The 25,623-nt window shown below is 41.0% G+C and overlaps 2 protein-coding genes across 2 annotated transcripts in view; one reads left to right on the top strand and one right to left on the bottom strand.

Annotated features, from left to right (window-relative positions):
- Nucleotides 1–4,180: 4,180 nt before the first annotated feature.
- On the bottom strand, nt 4,181–15,522 carry IFIT5 (interferon induced protein with tetratricopeptide repeats 5). Its single transcript, XM_082721911.1, has 2 exons — nt 15,268–15,522; nt 4,181–7,113 (listed from the first exon to the last, which is right to left on the bottom strand). Exons 1-2 carry the CDS (start codon nt 15,270–15,272, stop codon nt 5,670–5,672), a joined length of 1,449 nt encoding a protein of 482 aa, XP_082578037.1. The 5' UTR covers nt 15,273–15,522; the 3' UTR covers nt 4,181–5,669.
- Nucleotides 15,433–25,623, top strand: part of BMS1 (BMS1 ribosome biogenesis factor) — a 125,095-nt gene continuing 114,904 nt past the window's right edge. Inside the window, exons 1-2 of the mRNA XM_082721881.1 lie at nt 15,433–15,528; nt 15,884–15,981. The gene's annotated coding sequence lies outside the window, so the exon portion shown is untranslated. The remainder of the gene's footprint in view (nt 15,529–15,883; nt 15,982–25,623) is intronic.

Below are 25,623 nucleotides of genomic sequence, written 5' to 3'. Positions count from 1 at the left end.
GTTCTGTGGCTAAGGCAGCTCTTGTATACTGATCTTTCTTTCTTTCTTCCTTTCTTTTTATTTATTTACTTGACAGACAAAGATCACAAGTAGGCAGAGAGGCAGGCAGAGACAGAGAACGGGGAAGCAGGCTTCTCACCAAGCGGAGAGCCCAATGCGGGGCTCGATCCCAGGACCCTAGGACCATGACCTGAGCAGAAAGCAGAGGCTTTAACCCACTGAGCCACCCAGGCACCCCAGCTCTTGTCTACTGATTTCTAAAAACAAATTAGTTGAAACAAATAATCTTTTCTATGACTCACAATCTGAATGGTTCCTGAATGTGAGAGTTTTATGAATTAGGTGCAAATGTTGGAGTTATTATTTACTTTAAGGTGAAAGAACAGGGTAACTGTCTATAAGTCATATTGAGGTCCCAGTGAAACGCCATGTGTAAGGGGAAATGGAGGAAGAACTGAACCTGAAAATCCAATTTTGCAGTGTAAAGGGCTAAGGTACATGTGCACGTGAGAGAGAGAAGGGAGGAAAACTTTTTAGTGGGCAACTTTGATGGATTTTGAGGAGTCTCTTCATATAATTGATGAGGTGGAATTTGGGGAAGAGATTCAAGGTAATCCTTGGTTATCTCATTCTACTTTAGTTGATGTGGCTTCAGAGTTTAAGTCAGGCTAACATTCTGAGGCAAGATCCTTCCCAAACCTGATTCACCATTCTTCTTGATTTTCCCCTCAGTTATTTCCCCTAACCTCTTTATTTGGAGAGTTTGCACATAGCAGATTGAGAATTCTGTGTCTAAATTTGGACCGTTGTTAAACTTCACCTCACACATACACTGTTCCCCTGAGCATTTCTACTTGCAAATGGAATGTGTGGGATATAGAACAACAAAACCACCCTGCTAATGGTATTATAGGCTCTAACCGTCATTTCCCTACCTGGCTAATCCTCTGAATTACTTTGGGTGCTTTATAAATATAAACTTCCAGATTTCACCCCTAGAGGTTCTGGCTTTGTGGGTCTGTGGTCATACCTGGGAATTTAATTTTTTTTTCTCAAGATTTTTTTTAATTTATTTGACAGACAGGGATCACGAGTAAGCAGAGAGGCAGGCAGAGAGAGAGGGGGAAGCAGGCTCCCTGCTGAGCAGAGAGCCCAATGTGGGGCTTGATCCCAGGACCCTGGGATCATGACCAGAGACAAAGGCAGAGGCTATAACCCACTGAGCCACCCAGGCGCCCCGGGAATTAGATTTCCAAAGAGCTTAACCAGTGACTCTAATTTAGGGTTAGGGTTGTGAACCACTGATACAATGGAGAGTGGACTATAAATTAGGTCAGATCTGGTTTTAAATCCTAGTCCCACCACTTAGTAGTTTAGTAGTTAGATGATTTCCAGAATGTTACTTCTCTGAGCCTGGCTTTATTCATTTGTGGTGTTGAGATGGTTAAATAAGGTGACACACTAAAGTGCCTAATACAGGGAATGAAAAACAGTATTTTTGCATGGGTCTTTGCCATCACAGAATACATATATGTATACATACAGGCTGATCACACGGGTAACCTGGTTTAGTCCTTCAACGTTCAGATCTTTCCATACCTACTTTTATCCTCTACCTTTGTCACCTTGAATTTGAACGAGTCATGTTCAAGGCCTGGAGACCTCACAGAAGCTGGTGAATAAGCTGGTAATGGCTTTTTCAGGGGCTGCTCAGCTTCACTGGATATGTCTTTATTTCCGTTAACCCGATCATCTTTGGTACTCCAGACACATCCACAGGCCATAATGCCTCCTGTTGGTTTATTTTCTGAAGTTGTCTGAGTTATAGTCAGTGGCTATCACTACAATGTGAGTATTACTTCTTCCCTCCATCTTCCATATACCACCCCCTTACCAGCCAGCCCTCTATGACGCTGAGGTGGAGAGCAGATCTGAAGGAATAAAAAAGGAGTAAGAGAACTAGACTAAGGAAACACAGCCCCTGAAATCCCAACAAAAAAAAAGTTCACCATGGACTTCAGTGGTAAGAATGACTCTAGCTCCTTTTTGAAATATTTTACTTGCTACAGAGAACTGTATGGAGTGGGGAAAGAAGACATTAATTTGAATCTATATACCCTTGGTGTTTTCACTGTCACTATCCAATACCAGTTTTCTTGATAATTTCACCCCTGTACCGTACAATCCACTTGCTTCCAGGAAGTTAATTTTCTCCCTATTCCTCAATTTCAAGGCCAGCTATGTGTCTCAAGCCTAACTAATGAGCATGATAACTTCCTCCCTGGCCATGATGACTGATCTGAGCATAGTATGTAACCTTAGGTGGTCCTATCAAGACAGCATACTTGAACTTCTTATGTGGCTGGGGGAGCAGATATGCTCTTTTCCACTGCACTGGACAGAGTACATGTGGCAGCTATCTTAGTATCACAAAGATGGAGCTTTCTCAGAATGGAGCCAATGGATCAGAGCTCAGTAGAGAGTGATTATGTCTTGGTCACACTGCTTAAGGATAGGTCTTGCTTGAAAACAAGATTTATGGGGTACCTGGGTGGCTCATTCAAGCATCTGCCTTTGGCTCAGGTCATGATTCTGGATTCCTGGGATCAAGCCCTGCATCAGGTCCCCTACTCAGCAGGGAGCCTGTTTCTCCCTCTCCCCCTGCCTCTCCCCTCCACTTGTTCTCTCAAATAAAAAAATAAAATCTAAAAAGAAAAAATCACCAAGATTTATTTTTGTTACCATTAGAAAGGAAACTTAAGTTGGGTTTTCTACTATCTCTAGTGTTATTTGCAATTGGCATTTTATATACAAACTCTTCAAGAGGTACAGGTTATCTGAATTGAAGTGCTGAATGCTACCAAGTCACATAAAATACTTTCAAAAGCCAAATGCTCAGGTATAGGATGTGGAAAAGATGCCTTAAAATGGCATATGTGGAAAAAATAACACATAGGTAGATACCAAGGAGAGATTTTGATTTTGGCTACATTCATAGAAATATAGTTTATAGAAAAAAGAAAGGATCATTCTACTATAATCCTAAAACCTCACTTTGGATAGTAAGTTAATCTCAGCACAAACCACTAGCAAAGGATAAAGACAATTTGGAGAGAACTAAAACTGACCATGATGTAGATGGGGATGGGGTGAAATATAATGGCATGTTTATCTTAAAAGGATTCTTAGGGTACATAGAATAATTTTCTTCAAATACTTTTAAGACATATATAGTAGACATTTGGTTTATGGCTACTCAGCATAACTTGACTTATAATAATAGCCACTGATCTATATTTGGTGACTCACTCATCTCTTCAAATTTATCCAAAACTAGTACCGCCTCTGGATTATTAAATTACAACAGCCATTACATTCCCATTTTTGCTTAGGTCAGTTTGAGCTGGGTTTTCTGCCATTTGCAACTAAGAGTTCTGATACAAAATGTCACCTCTCAAAAGGATTAGATCTTTTAGGTCCCTAAAGACAGCCCAAAATGTGTAAACTTCAGGCCAAAAGTCTTCAGTTATATGAAAGAAACAAATGAGTAAGAATAAGGACTATCTGAAAATGAAATTATCATTTAGGAAGATAATTCAAGCTCTAAGTTTTGAAGGTTAATTGATAAAGGCAAATGAACTCTGAGGTCTTTTTTTAAACCCAAGACTCTATGAAATTACCTCTTAATAGTTTTACATTTTAGAAAGGCAAGAACAATTAATGACAAAATTTACAGTTATTATAAACATACTTATTTTAGTTCAGTATTTTACAGAGTTGTATTTTTCATATGGTGATTTTATGCTTTATTAGTATTTATGACTTCTTATATATTGGTATGTTATAATATCTAGAGAATTTTAAAGTCACTTAATAGACTTTAAAGTCTAAATATCTAAATAGAGGCTTATAGTTGTATTGTATTGGTATCATAACTGTATTATGTGTGAATTTTCTACTTGGGAACACAATTTTAATTACAACATTATTCTCAATAGGGGAAAATGACTTGTTGCAAAATAAAATATTTGCTGCAAAATGTGACAAATGCTTCTACTGATAGGTCAGGACTTCAGTCCTGAATTTCTGAAATACTTAGGTAAAAATTGTTCCCTTTCCCCATTCTCCCTTCTTGAATAAACAAACGGAATGAGTAAAATAAAAACAGCAGGGACCTAAGTAAAAGATTTTCAAATTTTAATTTATGAAATACATTGCAGTATGGATGTATGTTTGAATATGCATAGAAAAAGTATCTAGAAGGATACATATTAAATTGTTAACAGGTTACCATGCTGGTGTAGAATTAGGGAAGGGTAAAGGGGGAGTGCCCCTACTTTTAAACTCATATGCTTCTGTTATATTTGAAATTTTACAATGAGAATTCATTACTTTTATAATATTCACAACCATAATAGAAAATTTTTTTAAAAAAGTAACAAAAAGTAAAAAACACACAAATATGTATACAGTAGTTTTAAGAGCTACATTAGAGGTATGGAGAATTAAATCACATGGCACACTTTTCCGCTAATACTGTGTTGGTAAATATAATTGTGTAGTATATAACCAAAGAAACAACATTAGAGAAGCTACTTTTAGCAACATCCCAATTAAAAATGTCCCCTGGGATAAGAGCCCTTAAACACTGACCCTTCAAGATGGATATTAAAACTGAAAGCAGGACTTAACTATTCCTGTAGAATCTATAGGAAAACATGTCAATCTGAAAACTTTAGACAAAAGAAAAAGCTTCACAGAAGTAAATTTGCAATTATAAAACAATTAACCAAAGGCCAGAAATTGGGAGTATGAGAACAATCCAGTCCAGACCCAAAACCAAATCATAGAAATCTTGGTAATCTAAGGATGTAGGTTAGGGACATCTATTTTACCCATTTTTTATCATTTCTCCCAATTTCTCAATTGGCCTGCTTTCTATCTCAATGATTTTAACCTAAGCATACTGGAATTTTAATAGGAAGGAGTAAAATTAATTTGGGAGATAATATTTGTTATTTCTCATGGGTCCTTTAAGTTCTGTATTTGAAGAAGTCTTTTTTTTTCCCTATTTGTTTTTTCTCTTTTTTATTGAAGTCACCACAGATGACAAGTTCTTTTATTATTATGAACTTTCTTCTTTCAACAAAGAGGATTCTTTAGGTGACTATCAGGTTGAGAGTTAAACATTCTCATTAAAGTCGAAACATCTGTAACTGGAAGGGTCCATCTTTTGCAAGCTACATACTTAAGAGCTTAACTAATATAATTTTGCACTCCTGAAAGAGTATTCCTGACCTAGGTGTCAGGGTTTATACAGAATTATACTCACTGTGTGAGTAATATGAAAAATTTGATAACATTTAATCAAAAATTACTATAAATGGCAAAAGTAAAGGGTATAAATGGCCATATCATTTTTAAAAGTTACAATAGCTGAAATATTTGTTTCTCAGTGGACTATATTAGTTTAATTTTTAAAAAAAGGAAAACAACAGAAGAGTCATTCTTATGTATATATAAAGTATTTAGCATGATGCTTGGTACATAACCATCCAAAAAAAAAAAAAAAGGCTCTATAATAAACAATGGGTTAAAATAATAAACAAAAAAATATAATGACCCAAAATGGAGAGAAAAGCTTAGAACTAATTTCCTAGAGTATGTATTTAAATAGAAAGTCGAAGCTCACAAAGAGCAGTAAGGAATTCTTCATTTTCTGGATCTACCTTTTGGGCCCTCTCATAGTACTCAGCAGCCTGCCTTTTTTCTCCTTCCAGCTTGTAAACAAACCCTAGCGCACTTAAACTCTGCACATCTGAAGCATTGTGACCCAGTCTCTTGGCAGCCAATTTCTTCAGAGCACTTGTCAATTTGGTGCGTAGGGATGACCGGTCTTTGACCTTTAAGGCTTCTAAATAATGGTGGATAGCAGTACTTTCTGATTTACAGTGAAATTCCTGAAAGCGGCCATAGTGATAGTGGATCTGATGTTTGTGATCATCAGTTATGTTCTCCAGACGAAGGGCTTTTTGGAAAACGTCTTCAGCATTGCTGTATTGGCCTCCCTCAGCATACATGTTGGCCAGATCTGTGTAGGCAAATGCAAACATAGAGTCCTTTTCCACAGCTGCTTTGAAATGAAATATAGCAGATGTAATCAGCTCATCAACTTTCAATTTATCCTTTCCTTTAGGTCTGTTTCGTGTGGCCTTCTTGATTTGGATCATTTGTGCCCTATAGCAAAGTCCCATCTGGTGATGCAGGAAGGAAGAGGTTGGTGTCACCTCCAAAGCCTTTTTCAAAAGTTCCAGAGCTTTGTCCCAGGAATTTTTTCTCCTGTAGAATTTGGCTGCGTAACGAAGGACATACGGTTGGGATGATATCTGGTCCAGGATTTCTTCAATATACCTTTCCCCTTCAGCTTCTGCATGTACATCTTGAAGCTTCAGTGCCAGAAAAACCTTAATGTAGGAGTTATCTGGGTTCAAGGTAACCGCTTTCCTCAGAGGGCCCAGGGAAAAGCTCTTTATAGACCCTTCTCTATCAGAATCATCCAGCCGGTACACTGTGATGGCATAGCCGATGTTAAATTCTGGATTGTCAGGTTCAACTTCCAAAGCCTTCTCAAAAGCTGCTTTAGCCCTTTGGTAATACTTTCCTCCAAATTTCAAGAGTGCCCATCCTTTTTCACAGTCAATCTCAGGACACTCCAACTTATAATTAGAAGGACTGGACAATTTCTTGCAAACATTCCCTATCTTGTCTATATACTTCTGAGATTCTTTGAGATGGTCCATATGATAATATACCCAGGCATAGTTTCCCCAAGTGACGAGACTTCGTATTTCCTCTTTGTCTGAGTGTTCTTGCCGGATTATTTCTTCTGCTTGTTCCAGGCACTCTAGAGCATCTTTATTTTGGCCTTTCAGGTGTTTCACATAGGCCAATAGGTTATAAAGAGTGAGTCTAGATTTTGTGGTAAGAAATTCAAGTTGTTGCCCAATTGTATCTTCCACATCAAACAGATCAATGTCTTCCTTAAGTAAATTCCATGTAAAGTGACATTCTAACTCCAACAGGATGGCCTTCAGGGAGTCCTTAGGAATTTCACTGTCAAAGATAAAATCCCTTTTAATTTTGAAGAAATGAAGGAAATAATCAATCCTTAAACCTTATATACAGTTTTTTGTTTAACAATTCTACCTTTTATTTGATCTTACAGTTAAAGCACTAGTCCTCTATATCTTCAAACTGGTTTCCCTGGTGTAGAGTTAAATTCTAGAAATATCCTCATTATTTATTGCAAAAGCAATTTTGGAGCAATGACAGGATTATCTATGTCACAGGATATTTATTCCCTTCTGGTAGTCACTAACCCATGAGTACCTCCAATTTTTCAGAAGGGAATTTAAAATGTTTTATTTACTTCCCTTGAAAATTAATAATAATAAATATATATAGCAATAATTAATATAAAAGTTCCATTTCTATATTATGAGTAGGAAGGGAAAGAAGAGGTACGAAATAAGAAAAAGGAGTACACTGAAGAAGACACAGAAACCATACCAATATATCATTTTTACAGAGGAAGGAAAGAAGGGAAAAAGAGAGGGAGGAAGGAAGAGAGACAGGAAGAAAGAAAAGAAGGAACTCCTACAGAGAGAAAATGCACAGAAACAGATAGTAACTGGTATACCAACAGATGGGGAAAAGCATTAAATTTGAGATAGATAAAAGGAGACTAACAGATTTCCAGAAAGATGGGGAAAAGGGACAAGGAAATTCAGTAAGCTTAACAGATTTGATGTAAGTGCCACATCCTTCTGACCTCTAGAATTGTAGGCAACAATAGCTAATGCTTATTATTACCTTGTCACTGCTATTAAAATTCACTTCACAAATATTTGTTGAGCTCCCTTTGTGCAAAGCACAGTGTAATCTCTGCAGGGCACACTACAGGCACTATCTCTGAAACTAGGAAGATACAGAGGGAAGGGAGGGCAAGGAAATATTTATTCATTACTGAGACCATTTTATGTGCAAGATCTTCTAAGTAACCCTGGGTATGTAACTGTGAACAAGACATAGCCCTGCTTATACAAAGCTTATAAGTAAATAATTATAATTCAGTATAAAGTTCCATAGAAGTGACCCAGGAAGTATACATAGTCGAGTGCTGTGGACATCTGTGGTTTTTACTTGGTGAGGACCCATTCTTTTGGTTTCCATTTCTGGAACATCCTCTCCTACTCAGTCCATGTGATTTGAAATGGACTGTCTACCTTCGAGTCTGGGAAGGGACATGATATTCTAGCCGTTCCCTAGTTTCAGTGATACATTCCAAGGTAGTCCAATTAAAATATACTTTTGTTGAAATGGGACTTTGATGGAACTCTCTCTCTTCCTTCTAAAAATTTTATGTTGGTAGAATACAACCTTGGGTTTGCTGATGGCCATCTTTCCAAATTTGGGGGCAGTCTGCCTGACTGAGAAAAAATCTTATAGAGAGGAAAGCAGAGTTTAAGATAGTGACTATAAACAGTCTTGCCTGGATCACCTTATCTACCCCTGGACTCCTATTTACTTAAAGAAATAACCTCCTGCTTAAGCCACTCTAAATTAGGTTTCTATTGTCAGCAACTGACAAAATCCTAATTAACATACCTGGTTTTATTTTTTTTGCTTTGCTGATAGTGGTAGTGTGGACAGTCAAGAAAGACTGGGTGGCTCAGTTGGTTAAATATCTGCCTTCGGCCCAGGACATGATCCCGGGGTCCTAGGAAGGAGCCCCACATCAGGCTCCCTGCTCAGTGGGGGAGACTGCTTCTTCCTCTTCCTCTCCCCCACCCACCCCCCATATGTTATCTTTCTCTCTCTAATAAATAAATAAAGTCTTAAAAAAAAGACTTTCTCAATCTATGATTAATCATAATTAAGAAATGTATAGAAAAAGAAAAAAAAATTCCTGTGCTTGCTTCGGCAGCACATATACTAAAATTGGAAAAAAAAAATTCCTGGGTGCCTGGGTGGCTCAGTGGGTTAAAGCCTCTTTCAGCTCGGGTCATGATCCCAGGGTCCTGGGATCGAGCCCACTGGGCTCTCTGCTCAGCAGGGAGCCTCTCCCCTCCCCACCCCCCCAACCCCTGCCTGCCTCTCTGCCTACTTGTGATCTCTGTCTGACAAATAAATAAAAATAAAATAAAATAAATTTTAAAAATTCCTTAAGTCTTCTCTCAGAGGAAAATGCCCTAATTATGAACAGTATCTGAACAATACAGGGTATGTGCATGTGAATGTGTGTTTATTTCCTTTGAATGCATACAAAGACCCCCATCCCCTTGTATGTAAAATATAAATATATAGTTGTATAAATGTTTATGGGAACTATAGTAATAGTGCCATCAAAACATTTATTGACCACTTCATGTCATATGTGTCAGGCAATATCCTAGTTGTAGTGGATAGTATTGAACAAGTTAGAAAATGTCTTTTCCTTGGCAATTACATTCTGGGAGGGGAAAAAACAAAAGGAGTTGATGGAAAACAAATATGTAGAAAAATCAATATGAAAACAAACAGACAACATAATTCCAGGTCGTAGTAAATGTTAAGAAAAAAATTCTGAGTAATGGAATTAAGAGTGGTGGTGGTTGGGAAGGTACTTTAGTTATAATTATGAAAGGACAGCTTTCGTAGAAAGGGGCTATTGAAGTAAGATCTCAACAATGAAATGGAGGCAATCATAAAAGATCTGAGGGCAGAATGGTCTAAGATGGTCTCAACCAGGGTGCTTTTGCTCCCTAGGGGATATATGGTAATGTCTGGAGATAAGGTTGGTTGTCACCACTGGAGGAATGCTACTAGCACCTACTGGGCCAGGGATGTTGCTAAATATCCTACAATGCACAGGTCAGTCCCAACAATGAATTACCCAGCCCGAAATGTCATTAATGTTGAGAATGAGGAAACCTAGTTTGGGCTGAGATCAGTGAGTGGAAAGGCCTTGACATGAGAACAAACTTGGTGTGTTCAGGGGACAAAGGAAGAAAAATGTGGCTGAAGAATAGTAAAGAGGAATAGCAGAAGATGAGGTGTAGTAGTAGGCAGGGACAGATGATGCAGGATTTGGGAGTCCATGATAAGGAACATAAATTTTACCCTAACTGCAATGGGAAACCACTGGGGGAAACTTTTCAAGTAGAAAAATGATAATGTTTGGTATAAGTTTTTAAAAAATCCCTCTGGCTGCTGTGAGGAGAATGAACAATCAAGGATCAAGAGAGGAAGTTTGCAAACTGATATGGAAGCTATTTGTTCAACCAAGATTAACTGAGAAGTACAATGTAGAGGGCATGTTCTAAGTGCTGGGATACAGCAGTGATTAAAACAGATAAAGCACCCTGACTTTGTGTAGCTTATATTCTAATAGGGCAGTGGGGTGGCCAAGAAAAGATTTTAAAAAAAGAAAGAAAGAAAATATAGAGTATGTTAGATGGTAATAAAGAGGAAAAAAAAAAAAGCAGAAAAGGAGGAAAAAATGGGAAGTTGCCAGGGAATTTGAGAGGTGGTTAAAATAGAAAGAGCAGGGCGAGAGCAAATCTCCCTAAAAGAGGCTTGAAAGCAGCTGTCAAGGAAATCTAAGGAGAGATGATGCAAGCTTACACTGTGGTTGCAATGGAGGGTTAGTGAGGACTGCATTGGTTATATTTGAGGCAGAGCTGACCGGTCTTTCTGATTAATTTGGTGTGGGGAGGACCATGAGGAAAAGAGAGAATCCAGGATGATTCCTATGCTTTTGACTTGAGGAAGTGAGTGGACAAATCAAGGGGCCTATATGGAAATGTTAATTTTGAGATGTCTATTACACATCAAAGTGAAGATGCCAAGTATGAAATTGGATATTAATGAACATAATACTGGGGATGAGGAGGAGTGAAGTTAGAACTAAGGATATAAAATCAGGAGTCACAGACATGCAGATGGACTTTAAAACCACAAGATCTAGAATGAGATTACCTAAGGAGTGAGCATAGACTGAGAAGAAGGTAAAAAACTAAGCTGTAAGACACTCTAGGTCAAGTAGACTAGAAGGATCAGGAAAGGAGACAAAGAAAGAATCATTAGTGAGGGAGCTGGAAAACTAAGAAATCTGGTATCAATGAAAGCCTAAGGAAGAAAATGTTTTAAGAAAGAGAGATGAATATTCAATGTGCAAAATGATTCTAAGAAATTCAGTAATTGAGGACAGAAAAGAGATCACTGTTTTGGCAGGAGTAAAGCTGTGGGGGACCAGGGTAAGTGTTTCAGAATAAAGGTAGGGATGAAAACATTATTGGAGGGTGCCTGGGTGGCTCAGTGGCTTAAGTGTCTGGCCCTGGGTCATGATCTTGGAGTCCTGTGATAGGGTCCTGCACTGGGCTCCCTGCTCAGCAGGGAGTACGCTTCTCATTCTCCCTCTGCTCACCCAACGCCCATGCCCTGTGCTCTCTTTCCCTCTCTCTAATTAATAAATAACATCTTAACAAACAAATAAAAAAAATTACTGGAGTGGGTTGAGGAGATAATGTGAGGTAAAGAAGTAGATATGGGGAATAGAGGCCACTCTCTCAAGGAACTAGAGAAATAGAGCTGTATCTGGAGGAAGGCTGATGAAAATGTCAAAATAATTTTTAACCACAATATTTTTAATAATGTAATGATATGTTATGATATGCCAATAGGAATGGAGAAAGGGAGAAAATGATGCTTGTAGAAGAGAGGCAGGGATAACTACAAGAAAGATGAACATGAAGCTTAAGTGAAACTATACATTGTTAATATTCAAAACTTTATCTCCAGCTTCAATCTCTTAATCATTGTTGCTATGCCCTTTGTCATCCAGCCCATGTCTACTTCTCTAGCCTCATTTTGTACAACCTTCCTTCCACTCCCTACACTCTAACCATACAGGCCTTTAAAAAAACTTACTTCTTCTGCGAAGTATGTATCTACCTCAGGGCATCTGCATGGGCTTTTTCTTCCCTCATTTTGTGAACTCTTCCTCAGCGAGTTCTAGCGCTTACTTAACTCTCACAATTCTGGTCTTGACTCAAATGTCAGCTCTTCAAAGAGGTGTACCCCTGACCACCTTGGCTAAAGTCTAGTCTAGTCTAGTCTATCACATTTCGCTTTCTGTATAGCACTTTATATCAGTATTTGGTGGGAGTTGGGAAGGAGGAGAAGAGTGTTTTAAGTCAAATACTAGCTTGATGTTTTAAACTGAATCAAACAGACTTTTAGGAACTGGAAAGGGGTTGTCCTAATAGCAAAAAGTGACAGAAGTTACAGAACTGAATTAATTGCACAATTAGTAGTAGTGAATGAAAAAATAAAAGCATTTCATATTTATAACCTAATCTCTGATCTAATCTCTGATCTCTCCCCTGAATTCTAGACTTAATGAATTTTCAGTTCACACCTTCAGTTAGTTCAGTTGGCTTCTCAAATAAACATAAGCAATCCAGAAATCTGGATTCCTTGAGCTTCTTCCCCCCTCAATCTTTTTTGGCACCTCTAAGTTCCACAGGCCAAAGAATCCAGGAGTAATCTGATCTTCTTTTTCTCTCAACCTCTTATCCAATCCAGTTGGAAGTCCTGTTAAATCTAACACCCAGATAAACCTCAAATCCAAGTACTTTCCTCCATTTTTACTGCCGTTTTACTAGTCTAAACCACAATTACCATTCCTTTGAACTGGAGCAAAAATCTGGTCTTCCAGCTTTGGCTCTTGATCCCCTCAGAGTCCAACTAAACTTTTGAAAATGTAAACCAGATGATATCGGTCTCCTGCTTAAAATCTCCCAATGCCTACCCAACACCTTAGATATTGATCCAGTCCTTGCCACGTCCTTTAAGTCCCTAAAGGATCCCTTATCTATCTGTCCAACCTTTTCTCCTCCTACTCTCCTCTTCATTCACTGTGTTTTCGACCTTGACTTTCCTATCTTGAACATATCAAGTTCAAGGACTTTAAACCTGGTCATTTTACCCTGGGAATTTTCTGCTTCTAAATCTTTGCATAACTAGCTCTTTTCTATAACTCAGCTCCAACATTCCCTACCCAGGAGGCTACCCATAGCAGAAATATCTAAAATAGTCCCCTCCATTCTAGGTTACTATCTTAGGCCATTACATTATTTTCCTTGTAACTCTTAATACTTTCTCAATTGTGTTAATTACTCAATTATCTATTGTTTATCTATTGCCCCCATTTAAATGTAAGCCCCATAAGAATAGGGACCTTGTTCTGATTTTATATTTTTCACCACTGGGTCCCCAGCACTGTGTCCCTGGAATCTATTATTCTAGGAAGTTAATAGAAGCTCAATAAATAAATATGTGTTGAATGAATGCAGTTATATACTGGCAGTTTCTGGCATGTCCAGCCCAAAGGTATAGGCTTAGTGTAAAAAGCACCTGGATTCCAGACGAGAGAATTCTTACTAGTTCTTCACCTTCTGCTAATGGCTCCAGGCTTTCTCCCATTTCAGTTTTCCCCATCTCATTTGTCTTAATATCTTGGCATGCTCTCTGTCTGGCTTCATGTTTGGATTTTGAAAATAAGTTTTAGGCTGTTTCCCATGGTCCTGACTGGGAAACCCAGTATAACTGTCCATTTGTAGTTGTTCCTTTTTCTCATGTAACTGCATTCAAATCATGGGCAAGACATCCCCTTAACAACCTGCCCAGGTCCATGGCAAATGGGCTTACCAGCCCCCTGCCCATCCATACAGTATAATGAACACGTTTCTGTTGCAAAGTTTACACCAGCCCAGCTCAAGGACAATGAAGAGGGCTGCCTCAGGTAATATGAATGTAGTTGTGAGATCTCAAGGGCATAATCAGTCACTGAAATGCCTTGCCTAGACTGTGGAATTTAAGCCCAAATGGATGCTATGCGAAGTTTCACTTTTCAAAACTCTGTCTCTGGAAAGCTGGCAGAGAGAGGCTATTGTGTCTGAAGAGGCAACATTTATCTTTAGGGAATTTGGGGAGTTTGGCCAGGAAGGAGCAGTCTTTCATTGTCCTTGGGGGACAGTTAAACCCCAAGTGGGTTCCACCCCTCTTCCAGCCCATCCTGCATACCATTGGGCCCACCCCTTTTCTTCTCATTTATTCAGACATCTTCCCTTCTTACAGGTATTAGAAGTGAAGCACTTATTAAATCTCCTTTTTACTTAATAATAAACATTTGCAAATATTAAGTAGCATGCAATCAACTAACGCCACAGTCCTAAGATTGGGAGGTCATTGATTTGTACGTATAAGAAACAGACTCAAACAGACTTAAAACTCTGTTTTAAGCAACTTTGCATTGGGTCACCCATCTAGTAGGTGTTCAGAATGAGGATTTCGAAGAAAGGGCTGTCTGCTTCAGGAGCCCATGGGCTTATCCTCTCATCCTTCTTACTAACTGCGGTTCACTCATTGCGCACAGGGCAGGGTGCCTGCCCCTGGGGACACAAAGTGGGTGAGAAAAGGACCCCACTACCATAAGGCAGTAAAGGAGACAGAAGAGAACACCACACACACACACACACACACACACACACACACCCTTCCAACAGCGGACTGGGCGGAATAATAAGAATCGGGACGCGGTACAAAGGCAGCTCACAAGAAGGGAGAACTCAGACTCAGAAACCAGAAAGGCAAAATGGCAGTAGCCGACCTAGGTGACAACTGCAGGGCTGCGGCCAAATCGTGTCTGCCCACATCGGGGGGGCGGGGGGGGGAATGGCAGCTGCCATGCCGGGAAGGGGAGGAAGGCGACGGGCCTCAGGAGACGCCTGCCACGTAGAAGCCGCCTGGAAGGGCCCTGGTGGCCGCCGCCAACCAAGCACAGTCGCCGCTGCCGCTGAGAAGAGCCGCGGGGAGCTCTTCTACCGGGGAGCGTCGCCTGCCCCCTCCCAAGCCTACCACCCCGGCCGGACAGTCCTGACCGGAGAGGGTCGGGCTTCGGGGAAGCGCGCGCTCGGCGACCATCCCCGCCAGGCCCGACTCCAGATGCCCGGATCCGAGTCGCGGCTCCCGAGAGGACGCCCCAAACCCGACGCCCGGCTGCTGGGCGCGAGGGGCTCGGCCACTCGAAGGGCCGCGGCGCTGTGCGGTCAACGGGCTGGGGAAAAAAACAAAACAAAACAAAACAAAACAAACAACAAAAACACCACCTGCTTGAAACAAAGGCCTACGCAGTCTGGGGGCAGAAGCAGGGAAAGCCTTTACCTCATGGTGGCTGGGCGCTGCGTGTAGCCCCGGGAGGCTGCAGTACCCTCGGGCTTTCTCCTCAGGACTGGAATCCCGGCCTGCGGAGCTGCGGGGCGCGCGCGAGAGTGGATGTGTGCGCGTGCGCGGGCAGTGTGGGCGGGCGGTGGGCTCTTGCCCCCAGGTCTCTACTGCGCGAGGTCGCTGCCCAGGCGTTGGCTTTGTTATGAAAGACCAAAAGAACCCCCCTGGCTAGAAGTGCATTTTTATCCTGTTAACCAGGTAGTTTCGCTTCTGCACGAAAGCTTGCTTTTTCGCCCCTAGGGGCTAACCGGCCAGTTTTGCTTCTGTAAGACTGCTTTGCTTGTCTCCCGCGGCGGACCCCCTGAACCAAACCGCTGGCGCCAAGTATGCCTGTTCAAACTGTCAACCAAGCAGCTCAGCCCCACCCGAAACTTGTTTGTATCTGTCTATAAAAACCCTGCACTAACCCAGCTCTGGACCTCTCGGCCTTATCCGCAAGGAGCGGTGCAGAGGTCCAGGTTCGAACCTGCAATAAACGACCCTTGCTGCTTGGCTTTGACTCACGTCTCTGGTGGTCTTTTAAGGTGGGAGTAATACTCTGTTGGTATTTCAGTTAAACGCAGGACCAGAGCGGGAAGAGGGAGCTGGAAAGTGAATCTGATCTCGGACTAGGCGGAGTCCAGTTCCAGGAAACCGAAACTTCTGCTAGAGGTAAGTGGGGCCCAGCTCGGCTGAGAAACCCCGGGTTGGGTGGGGGGGAGGGCGGAGTGGAGGGGTCGTGCATGTTTGCAGAGCTCGGTGTGGTTCCATGTGGAATTTGCAGCTGGCCCTGTGGACTTTGGCCTGGGCTCTCACCTGTCTTGCTAAGCCTGCGTGGTGCTCGAGCAACCTTTTAAATTTATTTTTAAATAAAATGAGAGGAGATTGTTCAGCGTTATTCGTGTTGTAAGGGTGGCACCGATGCTGTTTCCAGCTTTCTGTATCCTAAGCTGAAACTGAAGTCCTTGCTTCCCGTCTTCACTGAAAAAAAAACCAAACAAACAGGTACAACGCTGTACACCAATGCAGTTATTTCTGTTGGGTAAATTTAAGGAAATTTTGGGGTCAAGATGTATAAACAGTTTAGCAGTTGATAGGCATTGCTGAATAGCTTTGAATAGAGGTTTATACACGTCCACTCACAATTGTGTAAGAGTGCTTCTCTTCTGTGCCCTTGCCAGCCTTACTCACCATAATAAGATTCTAGTTGAAGATGGGGGTGGTATTGGGAAGCTAAGCAGAAAATGCCAAATACCAATAAACCCAGGCTTTTGTTCCACTTGAATTCAATCATTCATTCATTCAGCAAATTATATTGAACAGCCACTAAAACCAGACATTGTTCAAGGTACTATCAATATAGTAATGATGAAAATAGAGGACCTACTTTTTTGGAGTTATCTTCTAGTATGGGAGATAAAAATAGTAAAGAACAAATGAAACATTATGTATCAGATGATATGAAGAAAAAGCACAGAGAGGTTTGGAGTGCGGGGTATTTTTGCTAGTATAAAGCTGTTGGTAATAGCTGAAAAGCTTGTTTCACTGAGAAAGTGGCAATTGAGCAAAGATCTGAAGTGGGTGAGGAGTGAGCACTGGAGATAAGGAGCTAGCGAAGAAAGTTCCAGGCATGGGAAACAGTACATACAAACCCCTGGAGGTGAAGCATAGTTGGTGTGCATGGATGGTGTGTTTGGAATGGGAAGAGCGGAGAAAAAGTCCCTAAGAATTGAGGTCTGAGAGGTAATGTGGTGGGCCTAAAGGCTATCATAATGTTTTTCTGGAGCGGGAAGCCACATTTTAGAAAAGGTATTGAATGGTTTAGTATGGGTAGAAAATAAACCTAGAATTTCCTTCTTACTAAGAATTTTTAAAAATTTAAAAGAATTAAGAATAAAAAGAATTTCGGGGTTCCTGGATGGCTCAATGGGTTAAGCCTCTGCCTTTAGCTCAGGTCATGATCTCAGGCTCTCTGCTCAGCAGGGAGCCAGCTTCTCCCACTCTCTCTGCCTGCCTCTCTACCTACTTTTTTTTTTTTTTTTAAGATTTTTATTTATTTATTTATTTGATAGACAGAGAGAGATCACAAGTAGGTGGAGAGGCAGGAAGAGAGAGAGGGGGAAACAGGCTCCCCGCCAAGCAGAGAGCCCGATGCGGGGCTCGATCCTAGGACCCTGAGATCATGACCTGAGCCGAAGACAGAGGCCCAAACCACTGAGCCACCCAGGCGCCCCACCTCTCTACTTACTTTTGATCTCTCTCTGTCTCTGTCAAATAAACAAATAAAATTAAAAAAAAAAAAAGAATTAAAAAAATAGTCCTCCACTGTTTGAAAAAATTTCCAGCATGTTGATCGTGTTTTTTCTTCCTTGTTCCCACTTCTTTCCCTTAGCTTATCTGGGTCAAGAGATTGTCTTTGCTTATAAAGGTTTAAATGAATAGCAATAAGCAATCAGAAGTAAACATCAAAGGAAAAAGAAATCCTGGTTATCTACATATATTGTTAAGAATTCAAATTCAGAAAGACAAAAACTACCTGTAAAAAATTTAAAGAATATGGGGCTCCTGGGTGGCTCAGTGGGTTAAAGCCTCTGCCTTTGGCTCAGGTCGAGGTCCTGGGGTTCTGGGATCGAGGGCCCCCCCACCCCGCATTGGGCTCTCTGCTCAGCAGGGAGTCTGCTTCCCTTCCTGTCTCTCTGCCTGCCTCTCTGCCCACTTGTGATCTCTGTCAAATAAATAAACAAAATCTTTAAAAAAAAAATTTAAGGAATATACATTTTCAGGATGGAGGAAACGAAGACCTGTTGAGTGGGTGTTGAACATGTTGAAATTATTAGGAGGAATTTATAGATCAATCTTTATTTTCACAGAAAGGTGCATTGGGTGCGGTCTTCAGCAAATCAATAGTGCATTGTCTTTTGAATTTATTCTTTTCAAAAAATGTTTATTTATTTGACAGAACACAAGAAAGTGTGCAAGCAGAGAGAGTGGCAGGCAGAGGGAGAGGGAGAAGCAGGCTTTCCGCCACGTGGGGAACCCGATGTGGGGCTCAGTCCCAGAACCCTGGGATCATGACCTGAGCCGAAGGACAGACACTTAATTGACTGAGCCACCCAGGTGCCCCTTGATTTATTCTTACCAAGATGTAAAACACAGCAACTAGGGAAAAAGGAAATAGAAGTGAAACATGGCAACTGACCTAAAATCGGCTTGAGAAACTGAAACTTAAGTAATAACTCCTCTAAGAAATAGATGTAAGGCAGAGTTTCTCAATCTTGGCGGCTATTGACATTTGGGCTAGATAATTCTTTGTTGCGGGAAACTATCTAGTGATGTTTAAGAAGCATCCTTATTTATAACCACTAGATGTCAGCAGGACCCTGCAGTTGTGACAAAAAAAAATCATCTCTATTAGTTGGCAAACGCAACTTTTTTTTTTTTTCTCTAAGGCCCCAAATCCTCTCCCCTATTATGCCCGTCCTCCGAGAATCACTGGTATGAATAATACCCTCATGTCTTCAGAGCACAGCCTGAAATACGTAGGAGGTGGACTTTGGGTAGAAAAGAAATGGCTGAATACAGATAAAGGGCAGTTGAGGGTGATACTGGAGTTCAGAAGGAGACCTGTGTGGAAGGGTGGATATCAAGGGGAATGTCCCAGAAGGCCTATTCCCTCCAGCATGGACTCCAGCGTGGAGGTGGCTGTCTCGCATTTGGCCTGGCTGGGTATAAGCTCCAGAGCTGTGGACTCAGACCGAGGGTGAGTCATTCAAGCTGGGCAGGCTGCAGGTAGAGGCCCTTAATCCCAGTGCAGTTCCAGCACTCAAAGCATCGTGGGAATGGAGACGTTGGTGGCTAGGGTGATCTCCAAAGAGCTGGAACCTGCCGTAGCGTGCAGACCGCAATTAGCAAAGACCTGGGCTGCAGTACTTAACAATAGTGAATGGCAAGCATTGTGGCTTGGCCTGATTTAGGGGTATGTGAGAGACACCCCCTTGGCACTTGGAGAAATTCCAGAGGGGAGGTAACTAAGGACACCAATGAGGTTTTGTCAGTCACTGGATTGGAGTAGCAAGCTCATGAAATTCAACTGTCAGTTTAAAGAGACCACTTGCTAATACCTAGAGATATTCATATGTGAGGCTGGCAAATACATTTTTGTTTAAGATTTTGTCTATTTATTTAGAGGGAGCATGTAAGTGGAGAGAGGGGCAGAAGGAGAGAGGGAATTCCAAGAAGATCGCACTCTGAGCATGGAGCACAACTTGAGGCAGGATCCCGCTACCCCCAAGATCATGACCCAGGCAAAAATCAAGAGCTGGACATTTAACTGACTAAGCCATCCAGATACTTCTAGCAGTAGCATTTTCAGTACTAAAGAGTATCTGTTTTCCTAAATATGCTGCTTGTCATTCTCTGCAAACATCCAGGCTGTCCCACACTTTAGTGTTACTGAGCCCTGAGAAGTGCAGCGTTCTCTCCCAGAGTAGGGAGGGGTGGGATAGAGAGACAGTATTGGGTTGTAAGACACTTCAGTAACAGTAATCTCTGGAAATTGTCAAAGCACAAACACATCACATAATCCAGGGATTTATTTTACATCATTGCTTTTTGGGTGTAAGTGGCGTATAACAATACCTGGGAAGAGTTGCCTAATAAAGAATGAACCAATTCTCCAATGAGTATTTACCTTTCATATTTCTCACTCTGGTAGAATTGGCAGTGGTTAAACTCATTTTAAAACAGCATGCTTCCCCAAACAGAAGCACTTTAAAATATCATTCCTGTTAAATCTAACAGATCTCTTGTTTCAGTGATAAAGAAGTTGGGAAGATGGTTTCTGCCTGCCCTCAGTGATACAAAGTTTGCTTCCCTGCAATTTCTGTAAAATTTCAGTAGAAATCCAAAACGCTACTGATTAGTATTCTGTTAATTCCTTGGGGATTTGTAATTTTGTAGATTAGAAATCCCTACCATGGAATGAAGGGAGCTTCTAGAAGCCAGGAAAGGTAAAAAAGGATTGTCTCCTAGAGCCTGTGGAGGCAGTGTGGCTCTGCCAGCACCTTGATGTTAGCCCAGTGAAACCCGTTTCAGACTTCTGACTTCCAGAACTGTAAGATGATAAACGTGAATGGTTTTAGCCTGCCAAGTTTATGGTAATTAGTTATAGTTACATTGGAAATTAATATATCCTCCTCCAAAACAAATATAAAAATGAAAAAACAGTAACATTGTTTCCTTATTATTTTTCCTTTTAAAAATATTACTTGGTATACAATGTCTTTTAATAAAATGTCCTACTCAAAAGTGACTTCTACTGATGGTCTCTCAAATTATACAGCAACCTTTTCATGTTTCTTGATCAATACCAGCAAATGACTGAATTCATAGTGCTTCAAACCAAATGGATTAAAGGGAAATGCTTGGACAGTTTGACAAATTAAATTCCAAACTTCCTTTTGAAAACTTTTAGAAACTTTTAGAAAACTGACTTTTAACTGACTGCATACTCATTTTACTGTTTTTCTCACTGGATTATAAAAGGCACGAGGTTTGGGGAAAACGTCTGCTTTTTTCACTGAAGTTAATTACCTTGAGGTAGACCGCATCTGTGCATTCCTAGTTCCTAGAAGAATGTGCTGTCCCTCATGACATCTTATGACCACGATATAGTTTAGATCCATGTATTCATTTCCAAACCCAACAAATCAAGATTACCTAAATAACAAGAATCCTACTCCCTAAGTTTACTGTAGTTACAGAAGTAGGTAGTGACTCTAAGCAAAATACCACAGAAATGGAAAGTAGAACTATCTAAGGGAAAAGGAAAGGGACCATGGCCAGGCTGGCCCACTATGGGAGCCTAAGTTCACTTAAAGGGAAGAGTGGCTATTAGACAAACCTTGTGTTATCTGGAGGTAAGCAAACCTAAGACATTAGAAGGAACTCTTAGGCCTGTTTCCTTGACAGAACTACCTGATTGTAGGGGATTCCTCAGACATACACCATCTCACTTATTATAGGGGTACGTGCTCTGCATTGTGCAAGAGGGTAAATCTCCATTACAGAAAAAGCCTTAATGTCAGATATGGGACCAATAGGACATTTTTTTCCTGAGATTTCCTTCACGCCTCTCCAGCTTGGGCACAATATTTCTTATTGTGACATTAAGACATTCTTTTTTTTTTTTTTTAAGATTTTTTGTTTGTTTGTTTATTTATTTGACAGAGAGAGAGATCACAAGTAGACAGAGAGGCAGGCAGAGAGAGAGGAAGGGAAGCCGGCTCCCTGCTGAGCAGAGAGCCTGATGCGGGGCTGGATCCCAGGATCCTGGGATCATGACCTGAGCCGAAGGCAGAGGCTTAACCAACTGAGCCACCCAGGTGCCCCAACATTAAGACATTCTTATTAAGACATTAAGTCTTCTTATTAAGACATTTCACCTTTATTTGCTTCTGTGCATTCAAGACACAGTGGCAAAGACCAGCTGGAATCACATTCTCTGTTTCAGTATTAGACTTTGGCATTACTGGCTATGTCATCATGGGCTGGTTTGCTCACCTTTTTTTTTTTTTAACGTTTATTTATTTAGTAAACTCCACCCTCAACATGGGGCTCCAACTCATGATGCTAAGATCAGGAGTTGTGTGCTTTTCTGACTGAGCCAGCCATGTGCCTTAGTTTATCTTTCTAAGCCAAAATTTCTTACCTATGAAATAAGAATAGTCACAGATCTTTCCTCATGGGGTTGTGGTGAAATGAAATGGAATAACACATGGAAAGCATGTCTCGCTGCAGAGCATTTAGTAACTGGATATTACTATCATTATGTATGACAAATCCCTCCATTTGTGCAGTGGGCAGTCTGCACTAACCTCCAGCAGGAGCACTTCCCCATTATAATTTGGGGAATTATGTCATGTCTCTGACTGTGCAGCTGCTGGAGCAGGTGCTCTGCTGTGATCCTCAGGCCAGGGCAATCTAGATCTTCCCACCTTAGGACCCAAGTCAGAGAGCCCTGGACATGCCCACACATGGAGCCTGGTGGTGCCTCTTGGGCAGCAGGCATCTAGCCCTTCCCTTGGACGGACTGATCTATGTGGGAAGAAGAGATTTTGGAAAGGTGATCACTTCTCAGCTCTCTCCTAGTTCTGTATCAAATGGGATGTTTCTAGCAGACCATCTGAGTTTCCAGGTGAAAACATTTTCTGCAAGGCACCAGCTCTAACCTAACTCTGAAATAAAGGGATGGAAATGTCAGCAAAACTGAAAAGTTAGAAGGGCTATTTGCACAAATAGCAGTATGTCTTTGAAATTTTTGTGCATAAAATTATTGCAAATAAAATACTTTTTAATTGAAGTATAGTTGACATATTGTTTCATATTAGTTTCAGGTGTAAAAATAGTGATTCAACGTTTATCTACATTATATAATGATCACCACAGTGAGACTATACCATTTGTCATCCTACAAAGTTATTACGATATTATTGATTATATTCCTATGCTATACTTTATTATCTCCATAACTTATTTACTTTATAACTGAAGGTTTTTACCTCGTAATCTCCTTCCCCTATTGACACCTACTTTCTCTGACACAGAAACAAAGCAAATCTTTATCTTGTGATCACTATGAATTTGGCAGCAGTCCTGGTTCTGTGGGGCTCTGACTTAGCTGATTAGGTATGCAGAATCTTGACCACGTGTCTTTGGCATGAACAGACCCATGAACTCACAGGACAGAAGCACTAAGGAGAGAGGAAACAGTCAATATAGTGTATAAATGTGCCTATGTGTATGTGTGTGTCTGTGTGTGTTTACAAATAGGAAAGAATAGTGAAAAGTAAAGAGGGAAACTCATTTTGAGTGGACAGGGTTTTGACTTAAAGAAATGAAACTTGATCATAGAACTATGAGTCCAATATCAGAATTCTAGGACCAGTTCTGTGTTTGACTAACAATCTAGATGAGTCAAACTCTATGAGTTGTCTTATCACTTAAATAAAAGCGTTAGCCTTGGACAGTGGCTTGCAGCCCTGGCAGCAAACTAGAAAATTCCTTGAGAATCTTTCAAAACAAAGCAAAAAAACCAAACCAAACTAAACAAAACAAAACAGAGAAGCTGATCCCTGAGCTAATCTCGAGTCCAGCGAATCAGAATCTCTGGTAGTTAGGCCCAGGCATCAGAATTATCAGTCATTGAAAGAAAGAAATCCCAAGGTAGGGGCGCCTGGGTGGCTCCGTGGGTTAAAGCCTCTGCCTTCGGCTCAGGTCATGATTCCAAGGTCCTGGGATCGAGCCCCGCATCGGGCTCTCTGCTAGGCAGGGAGCCTGCTTCCTCATCTCGGCCTACTTCTCTGCCTACTTGTGATCTCTCTCTCTGTCAAATAAATAAATAAAATCTTAAAAAAAAAAAATAAATACCAAGGTAATTTTAGTGTGTAATCATGATTTAAAACCACTGCACTAGTGGTGCCTGGGTGGCATGATTGGTTAGATATCTAATTCATGGATTTGGCTCAGGTCATAATCTCAGGGTGGTGAGATCAAGCCCTATATCAGGCTCTGGGCTCAGGGAGGGGTCTGCTTGAGTTTTGTTCTCTCATTCTCCCCCTGCCCCCACTCTCACTCTCTCTCTAAAATAGATAAATAAATCTTAAAAAAAAAAAAAAAAAAAAAGGAAAAACACAAACAAACCAACCAAAAAAGCCCACTGGGCTTGGTTTTGCTTCTTAGTATGGTCTGTGGACCAGCAGCATCCACATCAACTAAAGCTTGTTAGAAATGCAGGGTCTTAGGTCCCTGACACAGACCTACCTAATTAGAGTTTTTCTTTGAACAGGATGTCTAGGTGACTTGTTGATATATTAAAGTTTGAGGGGTGCCTGGGTGGTTCAGTTGATTAAACCTCTGACTCTTTAGAGTAAGAGAGAGCGTGAGCAAGGTGAGGGGCAGAGGCAGAAGCAGACTCCCTGCTGAGCAGGGAGCCCTATGCGGGGCTCAATCCTGGGACTCTGGGATCATGACCTGAGCTGAAGGCAGACATTTAACCAACTGAGCCACGCAGGCACCCCATAAATGTCTGACACTTGATCTCAGCTCAGGTCTTGATCTCAGGGTCGTGAGTTCAAGACCCATGTTGTGAGTTCAGACTCCGCATGGAGCCTACTTTAAAAAAAAGTTTGAGAGGTACATTTTTAGATGATTCCTGGGTCCCTTACAGGCCAAATGACATAGAAGTATGAGTAGGGACTCATTCCCAGTACATGTCCATCTTTCTTTGAGGCTCTGAGTCAGCAGCTTCTTTTCTCTGTGCCTTGATGTCTCCACGTTTACCTTAATAATTCACACAATATGATAAAGGAACATAGGTCAAAGTGCTTTGACCTCTATATGCAGTGTCTGATGTTTGCCTTAGAGATTACTCATGTTTGCAAATTCACGCCAGTCACATCCATAAAGAAAATACTCAGCTATCTGCTCTGAAAGTTACAGTAGTTTTCATACCATCTCAGGTGTCTTAACGGCTGTCTTTGGCCTACCATAATTTATATCCCTGGCTGACTTCCTTATATTCCACATGTAATATAAGGAATATATGGGATTTTTGTGTTTTATTTTTACATGTCAAGCAGTCATTCACTTGGAATTGTCAGTATAAATGTCAAGGAACATTTACGCCATTGACCTAGTCTCAAGACATTGCATAGCCTGCTCCTATAATGTCTATGAGAAAAGTTCTCAGGATCCTAGGAGGCAAACGTTTTTAGACTTGTCTGAAATATCTTGGACTTAGGGAGTCCACTTAACTAAAAAAAATAAGAAGAGGTAAAGATATTTTCTAATTGTGTTGAAGTTTAGAATTCTAAGCTGGACCGAAAAGCACAAGTTCTACTACTCACATCATTTCATTATTTTCATAGCTCTGAGAAGTCCTTAGATGTTTGGGGAGCTGCATTCAAACATGTTGTTGGTATGTCTAAGACAGTCTTCATTGCCATTAGTTAGTTCCTTATTCTTTTTCAAAAGCCAGCAAGCTGGGACACTTGAGTGGCTCAATCAGTTAAGAGTCTGCCTTCAGCTCGGGTCATGATCCCAGGGTCCTGGGGTGGAGCCCTGCACTGGGCTTCCTGCTCAACAGGAGACCTGCTTCTCCCTTTGCCTGCTGCTCCCACTGCTTGTGCTTGCTCTCCTCTGACAAATAAATGTTTTTTTAAAAGTTAGCAAGCCATAAATGATCATTAGTTACATGCAGGCTGCTTTTTTGGTACCTGGATATGACATATTTCCTCTTCTCAAGTGACTTGCCAT

This window comes from Mustela nivalis, assembly GCF_964662115.1.
Source record: "Mustela nivalis genome assembly, chromosome: 2".
In the NCBI taxonomy this organism is placed as follows: domain Eukaryota; kingdom Metazoa; phylum Chordata; class Mammalia; order Carnivora; family Mustelidae; genus Mustela; species Mustela nivalis.
The sequence above is the reverse complement of the archived record's forward strand: the minus strand, read 5'-3'. Positions and strand labels throughout refer to the sequence as shown.